This window comes from Actinia tenebrosa, unplaced genomic scaffold (genome assembly GCF_029948245.1).
Source record: "Actinia tenebrosa isolate PJP-AT-01 unplaced genomic scaffold, QUT_ActTen_1.0 PGA_scaffold0__85_contigs__length_37466705, whole genome shotgun sequence".
Classification (NCBI taxonomy): domain Eukaryota; kingdom Metazoa; phylum Cnidaria; class Anthozoa; order Actiniaria; family Actiniidae; genus Actinia; species Actinia tenebrosa.
Genome location: NW_028292569.1, coordinates 8,692,176 through 8,716,028, shown reverse-complemented (window position 1 = coordinate 8,716,028; position 23,853 = coordinate 8,692,176). Strand labels below are relative to the sequence as shown.

General features: G+C 37.6%; 5 protein-coding genes across 7 annotated transcripts; 3 read left to right on the top strand and 2 right to left on the bottom strand.

The window, feature by feature from the left end:
- Positions 1–730: 730 nt before the first annotated feature.
- On the bottom strand, positions 731–3,470 carry LOC116293370 (sperm axonemal maintenance protein CFAP97D1). The gene is made up of 5 exons (XM_089028982.1): positions 3,146–3,470; positions 2,992–3,072; positions 1,850–2,023; positions 1,664–1,717; positions 731–1,136 (listed from the first exon to the last, which is right to left on the bottom strand). Exons 1-5 carry the CDS (start codon positions 3,236–3,238, stop codon positions 909–911), a joined length of 630 nt encoding a protein of 209 aa, XP_088885108.1. The 5' UTR covers positions 3,239–3,470; the 3' UTR covers positions 731–908.
- A 6-nt stretch (positions 3,471–3,476) lies between these two features.
- LOC116293373 (dnaJ homolog subfamily C member 21-like) lies at positions 3,477–5,719 on the top strand. Its single transcript, XM_031700794.2, has one exon. The coding sequence runs from the start codon at positions 3,615–3,617 to the stop codon at positions 5,436–5,438; it is 1,824 nt and encodes a 607-aa protein (XP_031556654.2). The 5' UTR covers positions 3,477–3,614; the 3' UTR covers positions 5,439–5,719.
- A 1,874-nt stretch (positions 5,720–7,593) lies between these two features.
- Positions 7,594–12,627, bottom strand: LOC116293371 (AP-1 complex subunit sigma-2). Of its 3 annotated transcripts, none has more exons than XM_031700792.2 (5): positions 12,584–12,627; positions 12,304–12,482; positions 10,765–10,873; positions 10,403–10,540; positions 7,594–9,314 (listed from the first exon to the last, which is right to left on the bottom strand). In XM_031700792.2, exons 1-5 carry the CDS (start codon positions 12,584–12,586, stop codon positions 9,270–9,272), a joined length of 474 nt encoding a protein of 157 aa, XP_031556652.1. In that variant the 5' UTR covers positions 12,587–12,627; the 3' UTR covers positions 7,594–9,269. The 3 variants fall into 3 exon arrangements, with proteins under 3 accessions (XP_031556652.1, XP_031556653.1, XP_031556651.1); XM_031700793.2 differs by having other exon boundaries at positions 7,594–9,177; XM_031700791.1 differs by lacking the exon at positions 7,594–9,314 and adding an exon at positions 9,321–9,487.
- A 486-nt stretch (positions 12,628–13,113) lies between these two features.
- On the top strand, positions 13,114–18,853 carry LOC116293369 (uncharacterized). Its single transcript, XM_031700789.2, has 6 exons — positions 13,114–13,243; positions 14,103–14,517; positions 14,842–15,028; positions 17,060–17,262; positions 17,726–18,010; positions 18,262–18,853. Exons 1-6 carry the CDS (start codon positions 13,229–13,231, stop codon positions 18,465–18,467), a joined length of 1,311 nt encoding a protein of 436 aa, XP_031556649.2. The 5' UTR covers positions 13,114–13,228; the 3' UTR covers positions 18,468–18,853.
- Positions 18,854–19,203: 350 nt separating this feature from the next.
- On the top strand, positions 19,204–23,843 carry LOC148913387 (uncharacterized). The gene is made up of 6 exons (XM_089028974.1): positions 19,204–19,348; positions 20,316–20,592; positions 20,953–21,139; positions 21,507–21,703; positions 22,213–22,494; positions 23,045–23,843. The coding sequence occupies exons 2-6, from the start codon at positions 20,397–20,399 to the stop codon at positions 23,188–23,190; spliced, it is 1,008 nt and encodes a 335-aa protein (XP_088885100.1). The 5' UTR covers positions 19,204–19,348; positions 20,316–20,396; the 3' UTR covers positions 23,191–23,843.
- Positions 23,844–23,853: the final 10 nt, after the last annotated feature.

The window sequence follows — 23,853 nt, the reverse complement described above, 5'->3', positions numbered from 1 at the left end:
AAAAAGAAAGAAAGGAAAAAAGACTGATCACTGCCAGCATTGGGTGAAAAAAACCTTCAACTGTTATATTTAATTCACAGTCTTTAAAGGTCTTTAGCTGCAAGTAATAGGCTGCATGCTGAAACTATATTTTTTGTGCCGTCATGGGTAGATGTACATGTTTGACTGGGAACATAGAAAAGGCAACCAGGCAACTTGCGACTTTTGAGTTCCTGAATTCTAGTAATATTGAAAATCACTTCCTCTTTCTCCAATTAACACCCTACTTCTGTAATTCATTTTCCCCAAATTTTCATGGTAATCTTCCTAATAATTAACGTCAGATCATACCTTTGTGGTATTGTTAATCAGTCAAGGTAGGCAATTTATCTCTATGGACTCCATACATCAGTTCATTGGCCACACAAAGCAAAGGAAGAAAAATTGTCTGCAAGGTAGTTGCAAAGGATTATTCAATTTTTAACCTTGCAGCTAAATGCTTTGTGTCTGACCAGTGAACCGATGTATGGTGAATTTACAAACCACTTGTTCATTATATTTCTGGAAGTAATAAAGTACAACAACTATAGCCACTAATGCTTTTATTACAAATAATTTAAATAAGTCAGTAACACACACATAGTTTTTTTACAGTCTGGTTTAATTTATAAACAAAACAAAATGTCTGTTCTGCAGCTAGGAACCCTCCCCCCCCCCCCCCCCCCCCCCCCCCCCCCCACTTCAATACTCCAAAGCAAACTCATTAATGAAACAACACTGTCAAAACTTTAAAATTAACACTCGGAGAAAGAAAATGTAGAAAAAAAACTAACTTAAAATAAGCTTCATCCTTTTTGTAAATATTATTCTAAATGTTAGTATTCAATTCATTGCTTATTTTGCAATGCCTATAAAAAAATATTCAACATTTATTCAACATTTTCTTCAGCCTCTTTGACCACTTCTTTTGTGTCATCATCTTTTCCTTTTTCTTCTTCTACTGAACTAGGCTTGTTGTCTTCTTCATTTTTTTGGGCTTTAGATTTGCTTGGTTCTGACTTACTGCGACTTTTCTGTTTCGTCATCTGTCTGTACCAGTCTTTGGGGTATTTTGAAATATTTTCCATGTAGGTCTCGTTTATTTGCCAATCATCTTGCTGAAAGGGTTAGAAATCATTTTGTTTATTAGTTGGTTACATGTTTGGGCTGAGGCCATTATGTGCCATGAGGTGTGAGGAGAATAGGTAACAGGTAACATTTTGGTTGATTTGGATTCTGAATTTAAGGTGTATCAGGGGCATAGCCAGTATTTTGCTCTTTGGGGGCGGGGGGGGGGGGGGGGGTGGGGTGGAGGGGACCTGTTTTTAAAATATTGGTAAGTTGAACTTATCATGTGACTTTATACATGTTTATAATACTACAGCATGAGGATGGGGAGGCCCTTTAGCCCCCTCCTGGATATGATTTCAATAATGTTTGTCTTAGATAGGGTCAGGGCTTGAGGATCTTGGTAGCAGCATGTTCCTACCAGGACCAGACAAAGCAACTTCTTCTATGAGGCTTCAACCTCCCCCCACCTCTGTAGTATTTTTATACCTCCCCCCTCCCCGCCTTTTTAGTATTTTTATACAGTGTAATTATGTAAATGCAGTAAATGTAAATGATACTTTTAATCTAGACTTACCCATTGCAGATGATTGTAGTGTGGTTCTCTTGATGCAATTCTCTTTAAAATGGCCTAGAAAAAATCCAAGCGTTTTATATTATATTATATTATATTCCATATTATATTTGCAATAATTTACCCCTTCTTTCTTGCCTCTACAACTTACTGTGGTCCAATTTTTAACAAAGCTGATTCAGTTTTTACCTGATTTTCATGTGTTACTCTTAGCAGTTCCCTCTGTCTCTTGGTCTTATTCAGGCTCTTGTGTTCATAATCATTTCTATTGTCCACTCTTCCTTTAGTTCTCATGATGTAAGACATCTTCTCAAGCAAAATACGATTATCGCGCTGAATAGTTGCATTTGTTTCCTCTTCAACCTATAAATATTCAACAAATTAACAAAATATAATCAAAACTTTCCAATTTCTGCTTTTTGCAAAGCAATTTTCTTTGCATTTTCTTGCTTTTATTTTAATTTCCAAGATTTCAAAACATTTAATGAAATTTTGACAAACGGAATTTATTTAGGCACTAGCCTTTACGACTTTTTAGCGGTTTTTTGAAGTTGCCTATCAATTACTGACGACCTGCCTAATAACATATTCAACGTTATCTCAAATTTCTAGCAAGTTTTCGTCAGATTTTCTGAAAGAATGTCACAACTGTGGCAAAAAGTAAATGAAACCGGAAAATGAGCAAATTCGACATCTGGCTCGCAAAGTAAATTCAAGTGAAATGGAATATAAATTAAGAATACAGCAAAAATAAAAAATAAAAATAATGATTCGAACGAATAAAATAACATTGAAAAACTGAGCTAATTTTTTTCACTTTTTTGGTTGAAAATGTTTGTTTTTGATATTTGATTATAAAACGGGTTGGTTTTTGTTAATGAGGGGTTCTCAAATTACTGGTTGCTAAAAAATAAACGAGTTTCTTGCTATCCATCAAATATTAAGAGAATTTCAAAAACTTGAAAGCTTTTTTACTCATTTTCGCCCCGATATCCATATAAGAAAAGGTCCTTTGTCAAAACAAAAGCAAAGTTACTCTGCACAATGAACAAGACGCCGAATGAAATTCCAAGAGTTCCGAAGGATATATAATTTTGTTTCTCAGTAACTTAGGGTTCGAGGCCTTTTTCTTTGTACTTTTTTAAATATTGGTGAGATGAAATCTTGAGATGAAAGGATAATCATTATATGTTTTTATGTAACAGTGAGGTTCTTTATCCCTGTTTACATAGAAACCTTTTATTGTGATATGAATACAAACATCTGGCTGGTTTCTCCGGATGCATGCTTTCGCAACAAGTTATAATTCAAGCAAAAAATTCAATTCTTACCTGGATCTTTTTGAGCTTTAAATGAAGATGCATGTATGTTTTGGGCGCTTTGTTATCGATAACAGCTACCGCCGATTTAACCTGAAAAGATATGAAAAACTCTCTTCAAACAGGACCGGACCAGACATTGGTCTGCCGAATACCAAAACTATACCTTTCTGCGATGAGTGTCGTAACTGCTATTATCCCATCTTTGTTTCAACAGTTTGTTATTAGCAGGAGTAATGGGTTGATACGCTCTATGCATGGCTCTTTTCTTTTCCTTTTTGATGCCGAAAAACAGTAGTATTGTTAGCTCATGAAATTAAAATCTTCAACTCAAGAGACTTTACTTGACACACAAGCAAAGAAATTAGCGTGACTTGTTACCATGGATACAGTTGACAAGAGCCTGCGTTTCTTTAAGTCAGCTGGAAAATTCGTTACTATGACGACTTATAGGAGCCCACGAGATAAGGCCAGCGGTTCCATTTGGCGGCCATGTTTGTTACACCACGAGTTTTGAGGTTTTGTGGCGAAAAATTTGGGATTTTAAGCCTTGATTTTAATATTTCTGAAACTTCCAAACCTTAAATTGACAAGCAATTCATTTTGGTTTCACTCCTCGAGTGATAGAGTATAAAATGCGACGATGTAACTATGAAATCCTTGGCGTGGAAAGAGATGCTACAGATGATGAAATCAAAAAAGCTTACAGAAAAATCGCACTGAAATGGCATCCTGATAAAAACCCTGAGAATGTAGAAGAATGTACTAAAATATTTGCAGAGATCCAGCAAGCTTATGAAGTCCTGTCAGATCCACAAGAACGAGCCTGGTATGATAAACACAGGGAACAAATTCTCCGTGGCGGTGAGGACTATGTTGATAATGGTATCAACCTCATGAGCTATTTTAGTTCGTCTGCTTATTCAGGATTTGGTGACGACAAACATGGATTTTATGCTGTTTATTCGGGCGTTTTTAAAACTATAGCCGAAGAAGATGCTGAGTTTATACCTGATGCCGATGAATTTCTTCTAGAGGTTCCTGAATTCGGTCAAAGTGATAGTGATTATGAAGAAGTGGTCCAAGAATTCTATGGGTTTTGGCAGAGCTATTGTACGAAAAAATCATTCACTTGGTGCGAAAAATACGATATTCGTGAAGCACCTAATAGAAGGACAATGAGATTAATGGAGAAAGAGAACAAGAAAATAAGAGACGCCATGAAGAGGGATAGAAATGAAGAAATAAGAGCATTAGTTGCTTTTGTTAAGAAGAGAGATAAAAGAGTAAAATTGTATGTGGAGCGCTTGAAGGAGATGGATGATAAGCGAAAGAAAATTGCCGAAGAGAAAAAGCGTGAAGCTAGAAGAGAAAGAGAAAAGATGTTTAAAGAATACGAGGCCCAAGAGTGGCACTCCATGTCTGGACTGGAGAAAGACTTGGCCGATATGGACACTCATTTGGACAGTGAATTCGGCAAAGATAATGACGTCAGTGGTGACCAATCAGGCGAGGAAAAAGACGTGGTTGAAGAGCAATATTACTGTGTTGCGTGTGATAAACCCTTCAAGTCTGAGAAGGCGCTGATCAACCACGAAAAGTCTCGTAAACACAAGGAAAAAGTAGCGTTACTTAAAATAGAATTGGAGGCCCAGCTTAAGGAAATGGATGGCGTCAATCAAGAAGATGACAACGAATATAAAGAGGTTGTTGACACTGAACAGGCATTCTTGAGTGAAAGACGAGAAAGTATGGAACAGGTCAATATGGACCCAAAGAACTCCAATGCTGCGAAGGACGACGTTAAAGATTTTGTGAGTGTTGGAGAATTAGAATTGGCAGATTCGTTGGATTTGATCGACCTTAAAATCAAGACAACTAATAAGTTTAAAGTTAAAGAAAAGCAAGGGAAATCGAGAAAGCTTTCGAAGATTCGTGAGGCGGACGAAATCCACGTCGAGGAAGGGAAAGATAAAAAAGATGAAACAGGTAGAAGTTCCAAAAATGAAAATTCAGTAAGGAAAATTTCAATTCAAAGACAGAAAGGCTTTGACGATAGTTACGATAACGTGAGTGAAAATGGTAACATCGCGATTCAAAATATCGATGCAAATGTCGATGAATTTTCAAATACAAATAGTGACTGTCAAAATCATGACAGCGAGAAGGAAAGCAGCTTGAAAGATCAGGAAACATCGAATCAAGAAGGTCATGACGAAACACATGCTGCGGACAGTGCTTCTTCAACGGCGCACAACAGTGCAAACTCTAAACAAAACATCCACGCAAAGAAAACCTCAGAAGACCACGCTTGTAATGTTTGCAAGGAAGCTTTCGCGACTCGAAATAAGCTATTTCAGCACATCAAAGAACAAGGACATGCCCTAAGAGTCGAAAACACAAATGACAAAGAACAAACTAAACAAGGACGTAAGAAAAAGGGAAAAAAGAAGCGATAATCGTATATTTACAATCATGTATATTTATATTAGCAATTGCTGTTAATTATTTTGTTATTGAAATGAAATATTACCAACACTGATTACCACGTTTTTTCAACTCTCGAGTATAATCACTATCGCAATTGTAACCCTAGAATTTTGTCAAGAAAACCTGAAACTTTAAGGTTTCTACTAACTATTTTTGTAAGTTTTTGGTTTTGATCACTCTTTATGAAATCCCAATGAAGTGGAACACTTATGATAATGAATTATTCAGATTAAACATTATTAAATTTAAACTATTTTTGCCGGACCATAAAAATGTCTACTGCGTTCCTTTGAAATGCAAAGTCACCGATCTCGCTGGTGTTCTGGTTTTAGTGGCATTCGCGCCGATGTATGAAGAGGCATTAATGATTATGTTTTCTTTGCTTTCTTCAATAATTTACTTTATAAAGCATAATATTTATTTATCATGAGCTCGTCATCTTGGTAACGTGGAAGCTTATTGTAGCTCGTAGGCTTGCAAGAAAATCGACGTTGTGACGTTAATGCCGATCAGCAAAGAAGACAGTTCGTAAAACTTTTCTGAAAACGCAAATAACGATATTGCACATGTGCTTGTTACGGCCAGTTCAACCATGACTAAGTAGGCGAATTTATTACACGAAAACTTGAAATGCGTAAGTTGAAGTAATTTTTAACACCGGTTAGATAATTTTAGATTTACGTCAACGTAAAATGTCAGTTGACCATTAAAAAAACTTTCTTTTAAATTACAGTAATGATAAAAGGGTAAATTATACACCGTGAAAAGATGAAAAAACTTACTGACGTTTCGGACGCTAGTACTCCGACGAACGAACTAGCGTCCGAAACGTCAGTAAGTTTTTTCATCTTTTCACGGTGTATAATTTACCTTTTTTCATTACTGTTTCATAAGAAACACCGACGCAGCTCACACTAGTTTTTAGCTAGTTATCTCTTCTTTTAAATTACTGAAAAGGTATCGCAACAAAAAATCCAAGTTGTAGATAAACGAAAGAATAGACTATTTGTGTGTGGTGAGAAAGCTAAAGTAAAAAATAGGGGAACGATGAAAATTTGGTCGAGAGTTTTGTCGGAAGCTGGTCAGCAAAAGAGACAGTTCGTAAAACTTCTCTGGAAACGCCATCAAATACTAATAACGATCGATATTGCACATGTACTTGTTACGGTTGAGTTCGACCACAACTGAGTAGGCGGATTTCTTACACTTGTAAATTCTTTAAGTTGAAATGCGTAAGTTGAAGTAGGTGTGCCGTACTTAAAATGAGATATTTTTAACAACTTTTCAAGTGCCATTTGACAGTTTGGAATATTGATCATCAAAAATATAATAAAATATTTTGTACTTCTGTATTTTCAAAATTGTTCATGTTTAGGGACCAGAGCCTCAATTGCCCTATTTCACTATGACGTCACATCAAAACAATCTATTCTTTAAACGCAAAGGCTCATATAGTCGTCGGAGGGGGTCTGAATCAACGCAAATTCACCGAAAATTGATCTAAAACCCGTATCAATCCACAAAGAGAAGTAAAATAGCCAGCAAACGCTCAGAATATTTTTTAGTACATATTAACACATATTATATCTAAAACCAGGCCATTTTAGATTAAACGGTTTCGCTAGGAGCAAATTTTGTTCAATTTTCAATTGGCGGCGATTCTATCCCCCACATAAACAAGCAGTGACGTCATAGTGAAATAGGGCAATTAATTTAGACAAAAACTAGCTTCTTTGGCACTGGTCATTTTGTACAGGGCGCGGCCCGGTTGTACGAATGGTGGATAGGCTATCCCGACGGATAGATCTTATTCAGTCGGATAAATTTATTGGATAACAGCATCGACTTATTCGCTGGATGATGATTGATCCGTCGGATAGCGCTATCCAACCTTCGTACAACCGGGATCTGGGCTTTATGGATCAGATGAAAACCCAACATCACTTAAAGAAATTTAGTTAGCGGTGTTAACAGTACTGAACCTACTGCCCTGTGTCACATATAGAAGTTAATACGAAGGGACATTACGCTCCGACAGTTCCGCGAAACAAGTTTGCTCACGATAGACTGATGATCACCAAACCTTATCCTTGCGATAGCGAGATCATTGCAACTGTAAAAGTGTTAAGCAAAACTGGCTTTGTATTTAATATATGACAAACATTTAACAAACCATTTCAAGAAGGCAGAACTCCACGAGGTCTCCCCTATTAGCAAAGTACGTACCAAGCTATAAGATTTGAGACATTTGTGGGGAAAAGGGAGAGGGAAAGCCTGCTCTCCCTATCCCATTTCCCCTCCCCCTTTCCTCCCCAGTCTCCCGAGACGTTCGTTATAAAGCTTATCATAGATTATTAGTAGTCAGGGTTTGTACAGGATCCCCCGAGAATTTCCAAAACTTTGCCAAAGCCCTTCGACCCAAATCCCAAAAGCACACACAGCGCAAAAATAAAGCCAAATTTATGAATCTGAAACAGGCGCTGGCAGCAGGCATTGACTCGCATTCACCACACCTACAATGCTGACGAAAAAAATCTTTGGCGCTTTATGACTAAAACAATTCTTTGCAAGGCATAAGCCAGACAAGCTAAAAAAACATGTTATAGTCTATTTGACCAAAAATCTATTTTCCAAGACTTTCAAGGTCCTGAAAAAATCCATTATTGATTTCCAAAACTTTCCAGGATTCCCCCCCCCCTCCCCCCAAAGTAGTAGTATTTTTAGTCCAATGCTCCAACCCCAAATAATGTCTATTTGATATTTCCCAGAAATGCTGTTTCAAACACTTTTGAGGACTTCCTGGAAAGAAAGCTGGAATCCATGCGGATACCCAAAGAACTTCCTCTAGATCTACCTATCTCTCACCCCATCTATAAAACATCTTAGATCAATACAAATTGTGTTTCAATTTAATAATTTTCACAGTTATTCAAAAGAGAAGAAAGCATTTCAAGTTTCAAGTAGTCTCTTTTCAAAGATATCAAGGAGCAGAAATAAGAAAAGATGGCTTAGTCAAAAATCTTTAAGTGGTGAATAATCAGTTATTTTATTTAGATTGTTCTTATTTTTATTACAATTTATGAGTTTAAAATTTTATATCTTTTCTTCATTCATCAAAACCACAGAAAGTATTTAAATGATAGAACAGACAAGCAAATATAAGGAGATTAGATAATAACTAGTTATAAATCAATTTAACAAATGACATTTGCAACTATTTTTCTTGAATTTTCAAATTTATTAGTTGTTAATGAGAAATTCTGCTTTAAGTGGCTAAGATGTCTTATCAAGAATCAATAATGATTACAAATGAATCAATTTTCTCTGACTTAACCACTTGGTGGCTGGCCTTGATTCTCGTACAATGCACTATTTCACATTTTGAATTTCATTTATATATTTTAATATCTTTTCAGTAATCTATTGTATTGAAACGGTTAAATGATCGCAGTTCACATTCATGCTGGTAATAATACAAACTAATGTTTATGATTATGAGAGAATTTATGCCAAGAAAACTAATAATCACAATCAAAACCTTAAATTCAAACTGCTTTTGACAACACTGGATGTGTAAAGTTATAAGATTTACTATGTTATTGGTTATATTTATTAGCCATTCTAAGTTTTTTAATAAAAGGAAGGTTAGCAAGTCATCTATCTTCAAGACAGGCCCAGATCTTCAAGAGTCTGTTGAAGTTCCAATTGCTGCAGAACAAGTAGAAGGAATAGAGTAAAAAGGAAAAGTAGTTTAGATCAAAGAAGTTTAAAGGAGATTAGGGGGATTAGAGAACCAGTGCTTAGGCAAGCCCCATCTCTTCCAGTGTTTTCTGCAACTCGCCCTCCTGTAGAACAAAAGCAGGAATGAATAAGGATTGAAAATATTCTTAGCTCTGAGTTCAAGTGAAAAGGAAGTCGTGAAAGAAAGATGTGTTGAAATAAATGATTGATTGATTGAATAAGTACAAGTTCAGGATAGTCCAATATCTTCCAGTGTAGTGTGTGGTTTCTCGCCCTCCTGAAAGTGAAGCACATGGTGACACTAATGAATTTGTTTACTTGATTCATTATGCCAATTTTCAAATGACCTTTCTAAGATAAACATGTGACTAGCCAATAAAATTCACAATTTGCCTGTACATCAGATATGAAATGAGTCTTTTTTGTGATTTCCACTTAAACACAATACTTTATTTGATGTTTTCATACTAGTTGTCTCCTCTTATTTTACTTTTTTAGGCATATAGGGATTCCTGTGTCAAAAAGGAGGAGGAGAGGGCTTGGGGAGATGATGGGGGAAAGGAAGAACAGAGCTAGCTTGCTCAGTCTTTCTCAGTCACATTAGCCTCCACCCCACAGGTAGGCCAACAAAGAAATGAATGAGAATTCCCACAGCAAAGAAAATGCCTTTTGATGTTATTCCATGTTTTATCATATGACCACTGGTTTTTATGGGTTCAAATCCCTGAAAATATATCATCTAAATAGAGCTGAAAATGATGGTGGCAAGTTGGCAGTCATGATGACAGGCCAAATTAGTATTAGTTCAGTCATAACCCTTTTCAGCTCAACATTACTGGTCAAAATGACCAGTAAGGCAAAGATTTGACCGGATAAGTTCCAATAGGCCTTTTGCAATAGATTGACACATGATTGTTACTGGATGGCAAAAAAATTGGACTTCCATTATTTAAAGATTTTTTGCTGGATTACTAATGTCATATCCAAAATTACCTTTTCAAAATGATTTTTTCCACTTATAAGATACTTGATTTCAAGGTGTAAAGCAATTTAGAGTTCATTTGCCATCTAGCAGAGCCTTTTTCAAGGGACCTTTGACTGAATCGATTTGGTATCAGGGTCATATAACAGCACATGACTTTTTGTTTCAAAAGCCCTGTTTTCTAATATAAAGTAAGTTACCATTCATTACCTCTTGTAGAAGGTCTTGTGCAGATATAGCTTTAAGTACATTCTTTTTACTTGTTTCTTGGACTTCTCCTCCAATTAACAGCTCATCCAACATAAAATATGCTTTTTCAAAGTTGAAAATAATATCAAGCTCACAAACCTGGAAGAAAAGAAAGAGGGTTACTGCAAAAAATCACAGTTGTCTTATACACACTCATTCATTTTTTTTGTTTTTTTGTTTCATGTTTATATATATATATATTCTGGGAAGGGGGTTTATAACTTTAAAGACACAAGGATAAAGAGTTTAAGATGAAGAAGAAACACATATTTCTTTTATCTTCCTAGTCAATTGCAATAGGTATATTCTTTTAAATCACTTACACTTCCAAAGTATTTGTCAAGAAGTTCCACATATCTGTGTATAACTTCTAGTGCAACAAGCTCATTGTCATCATTGTCCATCCCAACGCAGAAGTACAAGCTTGCATATCTACAGAGAGAATGAAGAAGATACAAGAAATAAGTATTAACATTCCCTGGTTATAAGCCCACCTGTCTTCACTGATGGAGTGCTGCTGTGAGGCACCCTTAGCACAATGACAATATTTAGAATATTGCTTCCTGGGTTCAATGGAAATTATAAAGAAAAAACATTGTTAGATACAAAGGATTTCAGATGTTTTCCCCCTCCTTTTATAAGACCCTACCTCTCCCCCCCCCCTCCCCACCCCCACCCAAAAACCCTTAGTGTAAGCCCAGGTCTCATAACCATAAAACTTCAATTATGTACTAGGGGTTGAGGGTTTCATTTGACTAGTGCATTTTGGTGGACTGGCTAACAATGGAATATACGTTTGATGGTACTGAACTGGGTTTTCAACCAGAAAACATCATGTACAAACATTACATGACATCTCCATGTGTATACATATTTACCTCTTGTATATGTGTGTACATGTACACAATGCTGCTGAAGAAATAGGAAACGCACGTGTGTGCTGTGTGCAGTTATAGAGGGTTGGTAGAACAAGTGTTAGGAGAAGTATGACGCATAGCGGAGTGCTTCTCGACACTTTTCGAGTGTTCCACCAATCTCCACTTGTGCTTTATAACTCCGCACAACACAGAAAGCTAGTTTTTTATTTCTCTTATAAAATAAAAATTTTAATAACCCTTATTTTGGATAGGAATGATGCAACTGAAAATGTGTGCGCATGCCGTGTACTCTCATAAAGCACAAGCTCCCAACCAATCAGAATGCGAGAATTATAAAAAGTAATTTAATAATGGTAAATATTAAACTTTTTGTCTGCATTCTTTTCTCCATGAGTTGGCATCCTTTTTATAATTTGTGGAAAGAAAATTATCAAAGGATGCTAACAGGTAAAGAAAGCAATGCAGACTAAAAGTTGAAAACTCAGTTTAGTAACATCTGTAGTAAGCATACTATTATGATTTCTGGTTGAAATGCAAGGGTTGTTAAGCAAACTTTTATAATGGATAACGGTAATTCCTCAAAGTATATGGTGGATTCCACAAAGTAGCTCTTCATCCACTGGATTCCAATTGGAAATTTACGGAGGGAGGAAAACCGGAGAACCCGGAAAACCCTCGAAGCACAGGAGAGAACCAACAAACAACTCTACTCACATACGACATGGGACCTGGCAGAACACCAACCCGGTTCGCATTGGCGATAACTTTTTTAAGTTTTTTAAAGAAGAAATATTTTTTTCAGGCTCAGACTTCTTTTCTATTTCTATTCCGGTTCCGAACACTATGCAAACTTAAAGCTCACTTGATGAGGCATTTGATTGAAGCTGTACGAAAGTTTTAGCCGAAGTCTTACATTGGGAACTTTTACTGAAAACTTTTACAAAGCGTTGACTGTTTATTTTGGTAAAATATTATACTTCTTACCTTTTATAGACGACTTTAATATCTCTGTACTCTAAAAAGCTGCACATTTTGGGTTTTCTAGACAGCACCATGGTCACTAAATCCCGAGTGATTTTTCGCTTCTCTTTTTGAGATGTCGCGGTGTACCATTTTTGAAGTCGTATTTTGCCTTGACGGCTGAATAATAGCATAAACTGAAACTAGAAATACATTGAGAAGTTAATGTACATTCGATTGGAGGTGTTTATACGGAAAAAGAGAAGAAATTTTTCAATCAAACAAGACAATATTTTTTTCTTACCATTATAATGTTATCAACTTCGAAGATGTGGACGGGCTCATGCATCTGCGGTAATACGTATAATACATGCACGAAGAAGCATTGCCACACAGGAAGCCCAAGCTTTCTTTCTCTGCCGCAGCCGGCCGTATATTTGGCAGAGTATCAAAAATTTTGAGAGCATTTTCAAACGACATAAAAAAACGTCTTGATAATCAAGAGCATTTTTCCTGTATCTTTTCCTTCCCCTTCGGTCCCATCATGAAATTTAGCGATGAATACAAAAAATAATAAGTCGGGGGTGGTTGAGGGCGGAGATAGGTGATTGAAAAAATCAAAGTAAAAAGATATCGGTAGCAGACTAGTATGCATGAGAACTTGAGAACTTGACCGAATTTCATTAAATAGCGAAATATTATGAACTTGACGTTTATCAGGTGATTTAAACCCAATCGCATGCTTCACACCATATTTGTTGTATTTTGGGCTACCTGTGGTGACATCATCATTTCAGGGTTTTCCCCAAGTGATATTCCAAGAACTGAGTTGCGCCCAGGATTTTCTCGGAATTGCCATCACTATGTATAAATCGAGGCACAGTGTACGGGGAAGGTTTGGGACTTGTTTTATCGCTCCACGAAACTCAAGCTATAGCTTCAACAGAAAATGGGAGTAAAAATAGTGAGTAGATAATACTTTTCATATCATTTATCCTTTATTTCTTATGCAAAGAGTAAGAACTTTTCTCCTTTTAAGTTTAATTCTAGCAGTAGCAGCAAAAGCAGGCGGCTCAAAAAGAGAAACCGTAAGCACGAGATTGAAACCCAAAGTGTATATCACATTAAAGTTTGGCTTGCATTTTCATGAAAGTCGTTCAGCTCAATTCCTAGTTTTAATGTATTATTTATCCTAGCATGTCCTTCTACCTCGAGTTAGCCTAATTTAGCTGGGTCCTTTAATCGGTCATCGCTTTATTTTTCGGAGAGACACTTGCCGGACAGAAATGTAAAGCGAAAGTCCAGCTTCTTTGTATCGACTTCCGCTTCTCGAGCATTTCGAGTGACCCGAACTGATGTGATTAATTGTGTGGGGTGGCCCTTATTGGCATGGAAAGAAGGGGGAGGGATGTATAAGATTGCGTTACATCTTTGTCGAAGCAAATGATCACTTAGAGGGAGAGGGGGGAAAACAACAATTCCGCGAATCTCGTTGGACCCGAAACTAATTTTCGAGGGAAGGGTAGTCACCACCCTTGGAATAAATTGAATTTGACCTCAATTCTCCAAAATAAAAGTCAAAGTAAATCCAGAATTGAAGGACAAATGTCTGTTTGCCAGTAACCTAGCTCCCCTCTTAAAGGGAAGCTACCAAGTTTCCCTGGGGGGAGGGGGAGGGAGGGAATGCCATGGAGCATAATGATTTCATTCTCAATCACTTATTACCTTTCGTGTCAAAAAAAGTAAACTCAAATTATATACTATCGCTAGAAAAATGATGCATGGTGACTTAATATTCTATCTTAATTACTTCTTGCCGTTAGGTTTACGAAACTGTTGACAAAACTGATCCTAATGCAAGAGAACAGGGAAGGCAAGCAGCAAGAGCAGAAAATGCTAGACTGGTCAGGCAGATGGAGGAAGAACTACGTCAGATGAAAGAAAGAGAGCTCAGCTCAGCTTTAGAAGACGTGAGACTCCAAAACCTGAGAGACGCTCACGGTCGAGCAGAAGCAAAGAGAAGAGAAGAAGAGCTCAAGGCTGAACGATTGAGGGAGGAAAAGGAACAGAAAGAAAAGATTGCTTGTACCAAGATGAAGGAGGATCTTTTGAGTTACGAATTTGGTAATAAATTATCGATAGAGACCTTTAAAGCTCAAGACCTGGACGTCAGTGATATGAAGAGAGTTGTTATTGCTCTGTTTGGTCCCACTGGCTCAGGAAAAACAAGCTTCATTGGTACGTATAGAAAGTTGTTTGCGTCTTTGTAGGAGGGGGGGGGGGGGGGGGGGGATGCATGGGAGTTGACGGGACGGGACGGGACGGGACGATAAGGTCTGTTGCTAGTCTTCAATCGTTTTCAAGAGAATATAACAAAAGAGACTAACGACACGTCTTTTGTTAAAATTCAACCGCGATCGCGCCTTTCTTGACGCTCCAAAGTTAAAAATGCACCGGGGAGGGGAGGGAGGTTGGGGACTTTGGAAATAGTGAAATAAAAGACACGAAGGGTCTGGGGTGTGACTGCTTTCTGGATCTGTTAATAGCATTCTTTTCTCTTAGGCACCGCCGAGAGGACCCTACTGGGGTCTGATAATCAAACAGCGTTTGAACAAGGTGCTGGTGCAGAGGGTACAGTGCTTCTTCAGGAGTTCCTCTCATTATTGAAAATAAACCTTCTGGATACAAGAGGTTTTTGGAATATCGAGGATGACACTCTGGCAGAATGCCTTGATGTTATGACCGGCAAGTAAGTCAGTGTTAGTTAGTACATATATTGATACATGCATCAAGAGTTCCGCGCTTCTGCTCTAAGCGCATGCTCAAGGGCCGGGTCAAAAAATGGGGCCATGGGTTATAAAATTGCTATATTTTGGTATATTTGATTTGTAATTAGCTTAACGCTACTTGATCTTGAATATATTAACTAAAACTTGTGCTTGATAAGAAAAATACAATTAAAATATTTTCAATACCCATGACCCCAATTTTTTGAAAATACCAAATGGCCGGCAGTTTTTGGTTTTTTTTCTTTTCTTTTTTTCTTTTTCTTTTTCTTTTTTTAGGGATTTTCCAATGCTAGATTTCACAAAAAGTTTCACTGTTCCATATTCTAATATTTTAAAAATCAAAAAAGAAAAACGGATGAAAAAAGGAGCAAAAGCTTGAGTAGGTATAATTTTTAGGTCACCCATCCAAGTGCTAACCCTCCTCAGACGAGCTTGACTTAATTTCTTGAACGACAACGATTTATCCACTGGACTACGGTCCCAGGTAAATCAGCATAACAATAGCCTTGAAAACAATGCACCGAATAGACTAGACTTTTTAACATTATTTTTTTAACCGATTCCGTGCGTGGCAGAGATGCAAGGGATTAGCCGATATGGTCTGGGGGCCGGCTGGTCTCTCCCCTGATGCTTCGGCTAGAACATTTTCTTGCGTAATTCGTACACCCAAGGGCAGAAGGATTTAATCGCCGTCAGGTCCGACGTCCATACGCCGCCTCAGCTCTACGGATGTCTCGGGGGTATGGCACAGTGGAGTCGATTTTTTTAAGTTTTTTTTTTCTTTTTTTTTTCTTTTTCTTTTTTTTTTTTTTTGATGGGTTCGAATCCCACCGTATCCACATAAGATTTTTTTAATCCATTTACTGCACTTTGGATCTCGATATCATATGCCTGCAAAGGACTAGTGGGTGGTGCCGTGAAGACGTCTGGGTACTATTGCGCAATTTCTGCACTTTTTGACAAGGAAAATAAACAGCCACCCCAGTGAATAATATAATAACAAAGGATGGTAAAAAGATTAGAAAATTAATTGGCGATTCTGACTGAGAACATTGGGATATTTGATCTTATTGTATCATGGCGCAAGACCAAATTCACAAATAGTGTGACATGCGTAACGCAAAACTGTGTATTTTATAGCGTAAAAACGGGCAAAACCTGCGCTTTAAGGGTGAAGATCGTATTAGACAGGTTAAACGAAATAATTCTTTTCTGTGAAACATTCCATTATATTTTGGCTAACATTGGTTTGGCTAACAAACTTCTTCAGCTATACTAAGCCTCTGTGCATGATACAGGCAACCCAGTGAATGATATACGGTGAGGCAGACCTATTTATCTCCTAGAGTTGGACCAGAAAGGATTTTGCACATTGGTTTCGAGCCCACATGCAGCTATGGACACGTCATCCAATCCATATATGGATTGTATTGCGCAATTTTTCCATTTTGTCGAGTGAGGCTAGGAGGGGGAAAGAACCAAATGCATTTTACGACACAGGCAACCCAGTTATAATATGCAACGCATATCTTTCTTGAGTAATACACAGATTATTATATAATCACTTTTTTATGTGCGCTCTGATCGGTCGAGAACTGTTCGCGTGCTGCATAAGTAAACGCAGCAAAGTACTGAAGCAATCTGCGCGCGCAGCATAGATTGCGGATGTAAGAAGTCAGCATAGGAACCACGTTTTTTTCTTTTCTTTTCACCATTCCAAAGTTGATGGAAAAACTGGGTCGAGTTGGCATTGCTTTGCATTGTGGGGCTATTTTAAGAGAATATTTTCAAGATGGCGTCTATTTTGTCCTCTAAAACTACCCCACAATGCGGTGCCAACTCGACCCAGTTTTCCCCTCAACTCGCGAGAAGCACTCAGTAAAAGTGTAACGAACTTATTCCATAATTCCTTTTTGTTCACCAAAAACAATGCAATGTTTTAATGGTGCGCTGTATGTAACTTATACGCATGCCCCAATTTTATAAAACAGGACACGAGAAGGTGACGTCATTTTTCGTAACTATGACAACGACGAGCTTGGCGAGGGAGCTGATGTTTCTGCTCGATCTATGGCTAAATTTGGAGATCGGGTCCACGCTGTGATTTTCGTGATACAGGCCCATGATAGACGATTGAAGGAAGGGACCTATCTGGAAAGAATGAAGAAGATTAGAGATCACTTCAGGTTTCAGGGTAGGTTAATATGATGATACCTTGGCGTGGCCGTGTTTCGGGTATTTGAATGAATGAAGAAATTTTTTTTCGTAAGGTGATTGGTCTAGTCTTTGTCTTGCCGTGTCACCACCGTGTTCGTGCCGCGAACTTTTAACAGTCAAATGAAAACCGGTTTATATCAACACAAGTCGCGCGTACTTAAGCGCGTTTGTATATATGTTCATTTAATTACACACTCCTTGCATAATCATTCACTAGGCACTGTACACAATAACATGCGCCCTTCATTGAAGTACGAACTAAATTTCAGGGCGGTTAACAGTAACTCAAGTACACATGCAGCAATCGCGACCCGCGTATCTAGTTCCAAAAAAAAAACGCAAATAGTTACCCATCGCAGTTAATTGCTAACGACTGACTGATCAATCGGTGCTTTCTAAATAAAGCTTGATTGCTGACCTGTAAATACGTACGTTCCTAGGTTACAGCCCCATCACAGTCATCACGTGTGAAGACAAAATCAAGAATGACGATGATAGAGAAATTGCCTTCCAAGAAGCCTCTGCTGCCACAGGGAGCCCAATAGACAGGACTTTCTTCATCACTAACTATACCAGCCAGAAGAATGACTACTCTCTACAGACCGAGAAACAAGTCTTGGATGTCTTGGATACTGCTCTGCTCTCTGCTGAGAGGTTTGTCAATATTCAGAAGTTGCGGGAAATGCATCATGGGGGATCTGATGGCGCAGAAGCGAGCAGTGGAAGTAAGTTGGAACAACTCATAATACTTGTAATACTTGTTAACGTGTAATAATCTAATAGACACAAAAGAAAGCATTGGAATTAGGGTCTACTAATGTGTATTAGTTAAATATCTGTTAAAGATAATACGCGTTTAGTGACTTCCGGATCTAGTACGTAGATTAATATATAGTACTAATTGGTTAGTATTTTTATGTGTTTAGACTTTGTACCTACATTTTAACAAACTTGTGCCATATATTCTGTTCTTTAGCTAGCACTAGCGAGACAGTAAAGCAGTTTTTCAAGCGTCTTCAGGCTGAGTACAAATGGCCCGATGACAAAGTTCACGCCATCGTAAAACAACTTGAAGAAAACGAAATCACAACAGTTGATGTTCTGAAAACAAGCTGGGATGACGTGAAGAAAGAAGTGAAGATGACAATAGGAATAAGACAAGGAGTGGAGAAGGCTATGTGAGATAAAGTTATGATGCATCTGAAGATCTCTAGACACTAATAGACTGATAAATTAAAATTAAAATTTGCAAGCCACGTGTAATTCCCATGAAAAAAGAAAAAAAATATTCCTTGTTTGGATCTAATAAATCAATTGTCGCTCTTTGAGACCAGAGAACAAAAGAAATGGTATTCAAGAGAATGCGCAGTTTAACTGGAAAAGGTGATTCATTGTGTCTTTTTGAACAAGATTTTGCAATGCATATTATATGACAATTATTCAAAAAAAAAAAAAAAAAAAACCACAGTTAACTGATGTGTAATAACATAAGGGCTTATTTTACAAAATAGACTCACTTTCTGCTTGGATGTATCCTAATTCCAAATTAAATTGAATTGAATCAGAAATTTATTTAATTATGGTTTATAATAGTTGCAAACTAAAGAAGTGAACCTCACATAAACCTAGCTAGGACGTATTAATAGCGCTAAGGGAACTTCGGCGGAAAGGGTCTGGGGAGATATATGCTTCCCAGTCCTCCCGGCAGGCTGGTGTTTGATCCTTTCCAAATATAGTTCTGCGCATGTCCGAATAGAAAACTATGGAGGGGAAAAACTGGACTTTATATTTTAGGTATCGAAAATATAGAAAGGTCTTATAATAGACTTCTATATTGCATGGCTGCGTTTCTGCGAAAAAAAACAATGACAAAATTATTTACAGTACTCGACATATTGTGGGTTGGGCTTCCTGTAGGATACTATTTCCACGAAAACGGGTTACACCGCATGTACCGCCGGTTCTCAGAAAAAAAACGATTTTACGTAAATTTCAATGACTTATAGACCTTTCAAGCTTTAGTATTCAAGCAAAACAGCTGATGGTTGAAGCGGCACAAAGACGTAAGTACTTTATTTAGTGATAAATACTATCACGGTGAGGTTTGGATCAGTGACCTAGACCGAATCATTTCGATGCAAGCTAGATATTCTGTATTCAATATGAGTCAGTCTTTCTGCTTCTTGACGTTAACCTGTTTAGATTTAGATCTGTTTTTCCTTTATAATGATGATACGAAGGCACTAAAGCGAGTCGTGTGACTTATTCGGACTTATTCTTAATTCGGATACCTTTTATATATAAAATACTGACTTATGATCGATCGATCATCACATGCTCTGGTATTAAGGTACTTTCTTCATTAAAAAGACCACTTTCGATGAACAAGGAAATAACTATATTGACGATGGAAAGGGATGTGATATATGGATTAAATGTAGAGATGGATGGATGAGGGTATGAATGCATGCTTCAATCAATGAATCAGTCAGTCAATCAATCAATTGGTCAAGCAATCAATCAATCAATATTTAAAGAAAGAAACAATAAGAGAAAGGAAGGAAGGAAGGAAGAAAGAAAGAACGATCGAAAGAAAGAAAGAGAGAGAGAGAAAGAAAGAAAGAGAGAGAGAAAGAAGAAGAAGAAGAAAGAAAGAACTAAGAAAGAAAAAAGACTAAAAGAAGAGAGAGAGAAAGAAAAAAGAAAGAAGAGAAAGAAAAAAAAGAAGAGAGGAAGGAGGAAAAAAGAAAGAGAGGAAGGAAAGAAAGAAAGAAAGAAAGAAAGGAAGGAAGGAAGGAAAGAAAGAAAGAGAGAGAGAAAGAAAAAAAGAAAGGAAGGAAGGAAAGAACGAACGAACGAACGAACGAACGAACGAACGAAAGAAAGAAGAAAGAAAGAAAGAACGAACGAAAGAAAGAAGATAACATAAAATGCAGCCATCAAAGATAAACCTAGTCTCCCCAACAGCCGCTTTCAGTGTCGTCACGCAACGCTTTCTAAACCAGGATAAATTATTTCTGCTTATTACAGATAACACCCAAGCAGGATGTCATGTGTGTAAATGTTGGTACATCTACAGTAAGATAAGACTGTTCTGAACAAGCAGATTAAATGGAGGAACAATTATGCCAGGACAAACCGAAAGGGAGAGCATTTCTCAAGCAGAAACAAGACATTTTGAATTATGGTTTTGGTGACAAGCTGTCTCTAGAAGCATTTGAAACTAAAAAACTGGAAGTCAGTGATATGGAGAGAGTTGGTATTGCTTTGTTTGGCCCCACTGGCTCAGGAAAAACAAGCTTCATTGGTAAGGAAATAAACATAATGGTGTACTGAGGTCACACGATATTTTTCTGTGAGGGAATTAATGATGATTTCAGTTGTAAAATTATAAGAAGTAATGCAAAAAAACTGAGTACTTTGTAGGTGACGTGAGCTCATGAACGTGTGGCTCTATTTGAGCCAATCATTGCAGCCATTCATTGCAGCCAATCATTGCAGCTAATCATTGCAGCCAATCATTGCAGCCAATTATTGATTGCGCAAGTAGTTAGTAACGTCACTTCTTTTCAAAGCCTAAACCATGCTTTGTTTTGTGAGGTTAATTTGAGTGAAGTAAAGAAATCAAAGTTTCGACGACCTGATCATTTCCCGCTCCGCAACATAGGTACTGTAGAAAGAACCTTACTTGGTGCAGATAAACAAACAGCGTTTGAAAAAGGTGCTACCGCCGAGGGTACAGTCATTCTTGAGAGATTCTTGTCAGCTTTAAACATCAACCTTCTGGATACCCGAGGTTTTGGGGATAGCCTTAACGACCCTGCAAGAGAATGCCGCAACATCGTATCCGGAAGGTTTGTACTGGTATAAATAGAAAGCAAGAGTGTTCTTTCGAATTCATTATAATGGGTGAGTGGCGCATGAGGGCGGCGGGGGTGGGGGTGGGGGGGGGGGGGAGGGGGGAGGAGGGGAGGGGTGAGGGGGGATGAGGAGGGAGCTTAATATGCTGCAGCTGAAGTAGGAGAGATGAGGGGCTGTATGTATGGTGGGGGTCTAAACGTCTAAGCCGATCAGGTTCCTTGCGATCGGTACAATGAAATTGGATCCATCGTGAAGCCAACCGCGCTAGCTCTTTCTGCGTGGCAGCCATCAGTTGGAACCCCACGCTTAAGGATCCTGGATTAGCCCTTTATGTCTTATATTTACTTAATATTTATTAAGGACACGAGAAGGGGATTTCATTGCTCGTGAATATGACGAAGATGAATCTGGCGTTAATGTTTCTTCTCGATACATGGCATGCTTTGGAAATCGCGTCCATGGTGTGATATTTATGCTGAGGGCTGACGATAAGCGACTTAAGGAAGGCATTTACAAGAAAAGATTGGAGAGGATACGTGAATATCTTAGGATCCAAGGTTTGTTAATCGTTACGCTCAGACACAGGGAGCCCAAAAGATCTAACTTTTCATATTCATCTGTCTTCTCACTGGCAACTTTTTAATATATGACGGTCTTGAGAATGACATGCACGTGTTATGTATGTACTGTGATGGGAAAACGTTACACCAAGACAAATTGCGTATGCTTCGATAAAAGTAAAAGGTGGAAATAACATCAGGGAAAGTCGCTTTTATTCATTTGTTTGGGTATTCGAGGTCAAAATGGTGTCCTCAATTTGTAACATTTTAATTTTAAAATTAAAATTAATGTTAATTAAAATTATTTAGTACAAATTACGACATAGTTGGCTATAGAGGACTCGAATCGTAGAGAAAAACAAAGGTGCGCGCAAAACAATGTACTGCATCGCATCAGCTATTTGATCAATTTTCTTTTCTCGAGCGCAATTAAAATCTGATCAGAATAGAGAAACATGAAGTTATAGCTTTTAATTACAATTCTGCGCATTCAATTTACTCCGTAGGCCACAGTCCCATCACAGTCATCACGTGTGAAGACAAAATCAAGAATGACGAAGACAGAGAAATTGCCTTCGAAGAAGCCTCTGCTGCCACAGGGAGCCCAATAGACAGGACTTTCTTCATCACTAACTATACCAGCCAGAAGAATGTCTACTCTCTACAGACCGAGAAACAAGTCTTGGATATCTTGGATACCGCTCTACTCTCTGCTGAGAGGTTCGTGCTGATTCAAAAGCTGCGGGAACAGCGACGTTGGCATTTGATTAGAGAACGCTTGAATAACGGTAAGTTAAAACTGAAATCCGCGATTACTAGCCAAAAACTAGTGTGAGCTGCGTCGGTGTTTCTAATGAAACAGTAATCAAGCTAACCATTCTCTTTCTGACTTTATTGTTTTTCGGTCTTTCTTTGATTAACGGCAATTACAATTGTCGCATGACCAAAGAAATGTGGCTTATTCATCTATTGGGCACTCTTAGTCCTAACGGTATTGATGAGCGCTTTTTTGCTTATAACTAACCCACTCACTTGATTATTTCTTTCGTTTCTTTGCCTGCCTTGTTCTCATTGGTTTCTTTTGTCTCATTCTACCATATATACACTCCTTTCTACCACTTCTTTCTCTTATACTCCGACTAAGGACTAGCGTCCGAAACGTCAGTAAGTAAAAACTAGTGCAAAGTAATGACAAAACGACAGATCACTAGAACATCAGATAGTGATCGCGTGAACACTTCGCTCTATTAATTCAACAAAAACACGTACAAATTCAAGATGTAAATGAACTACATGAGACAATACTGAGTACGAACGTATTTATTTTATCCATTGCAGCTCACAGAAACAAGATCATGAGACATTCTTCAATTGGTTTAATTCTGTATGTTTATGAAGTAACAATATGGCTTCCAATACAGTGCAAAGCTAGAAATGCCAGAGATATTTTCTTAACTAGACAGCCCAGCTGCAGCCTACTCTAGGCCAGCGCGCAGCGGATGCATGAAAGAATAATTAGGACCAAGTCTGGTCTTGGTAGACTAGACGTCATCAATCAATAGTAGGCAGGCAAAATGGCGTACACTAAGGGACGGAATATTAGATTTTTGAGGGGGGTGGAGGGAGGTTGGCAATATTGGCAAATTTTTTCTCAGTTTTTCTCGGCAATCCATGAGCTAGCGAATTTATTGTGCTGACCGCAATAGTTTAAATTCACGGACAAGTAATAATAATAATAAGTTGTAATAATGATAATAATTGTGTAATCTCCCACGATGAGCCTAGCTCCTGGAGAGAACACAGAGAGTCAATATGTTTTAACAAAAATAAATAATAATAAATAATAAATAAAATAATGAATTATCTTACTATTATTACTATTTAAATAAAACATGAATTTATGAGAAAAACCTGTGATATAAAATTAAGACGTTTTGATGACATTAGTTTGTATCAAATAAAGTGAAAACAGTGAACATGCCAATATAAATATTTATAAATAAATAACTCTTTCCACTTCGAACCTGATGATGACACAAGATGTCATCGAAACGTCGTAATTTTACACTAGTTTTTCTTATTAATTCAATTTTCAAGTAGCCTTAAATAAAAAATAAAACATGGTTTGTAGCTATAATGAACTGTAG

What these genes read in the sequence shown, in the direction of transcription:
- LOC148913387 (XM_089028974.1), top strand. Translation starts at nt 20,397, where the DNA reads ATGGAGGAACAATTATGCCAGGACAAACCGAAAGGGAGAGCATTTCTC. An exon ending in CGCAACATCGTATCCGGAAG is followed by an intron (nt 21,140 to 21,506) that starts GTTTGTACTGGT and finishes ATATTTATTAAG; the next exon opens with GACACGAGAAGGGGATTTCA. An exon ending in TAGAGAACGCTTGAATAACG is followed by an intron (nt 22,495 to 23,044) that starts GTAAGTTAAAAC and finishes TATCCATTGCAG; the next exon opens with CTCACAGAAACAAGATCATG.
- LOC116293370 (XM_089028982.1), bottom strand. Translation starts at nt 3,238, where the DNA reads ATGCATAGAGCGTATCAACCCATTACTCCTGCTAATAACAAACTGTTG. An exon ending in GAGTAACACATGAAAATCAG is followed by an intron (nt 1,718 to 1,849) that starts GTAAAAACTGAA and finishes GATTTTTTCTAG; the next exon opens with GCCATTTTAAAGAGAATTGC. An exon ending in ACTACAATCATCTGCAATGG is followed by an intron (nt 1,137 to 1,663) that starts GTAAGTCTAGAT and finishes TAACCCTTTCAG; the next exon opens with CAAGATGATTGGCAAATAAA.
- LOC116293373 (XM_031700794.2), top strand. Translation starts at nt 3,615, where the DNA reads ATGCGACGATGTAACTATGAAATCCTTGGCGTGGAAAGAGATGCTACA.
- LOC116293371 (XM_031700791.1), bottom strand. An exon ending in TTGACAAATACTTTGGAAGT is followed by an intron (nt 10,541 to 10,764) that starts GTAAGTGATTTA and finishes CTTTTCTTCCAG; the next exon opens with GTTTGTGAGCTTGATATTAT. An exon ending in CACAAGACCTTCTACAAGAG is followed by an intron (nt 9,488 to 10,402) that starts GTAATGAATGGT and finishes CTTCACTTTCAG; the next exon opens with GAGGGCGAGAAACCACACAC.
- LOC116293369 (XM_031700789.2), top strand. An exon ending in AGGAAAAACAAGCTTCATTG is followed by an intron (nt 14,518 to 14,841) that starts GTACGTATAGAA and finishes CTTTTCTCTTAG; the next exon opens with GCACCGCCGAGAGGACCCTA. An exon ending in AGATCACTTCAGGTTTCAGG is followed by an intron (nt 17,263 to 17,725) that starts GTAGGTTAATAT and finishes GTACGTTCCTAG; the next exon opens with GTTACAGCCCCATCACAGTC.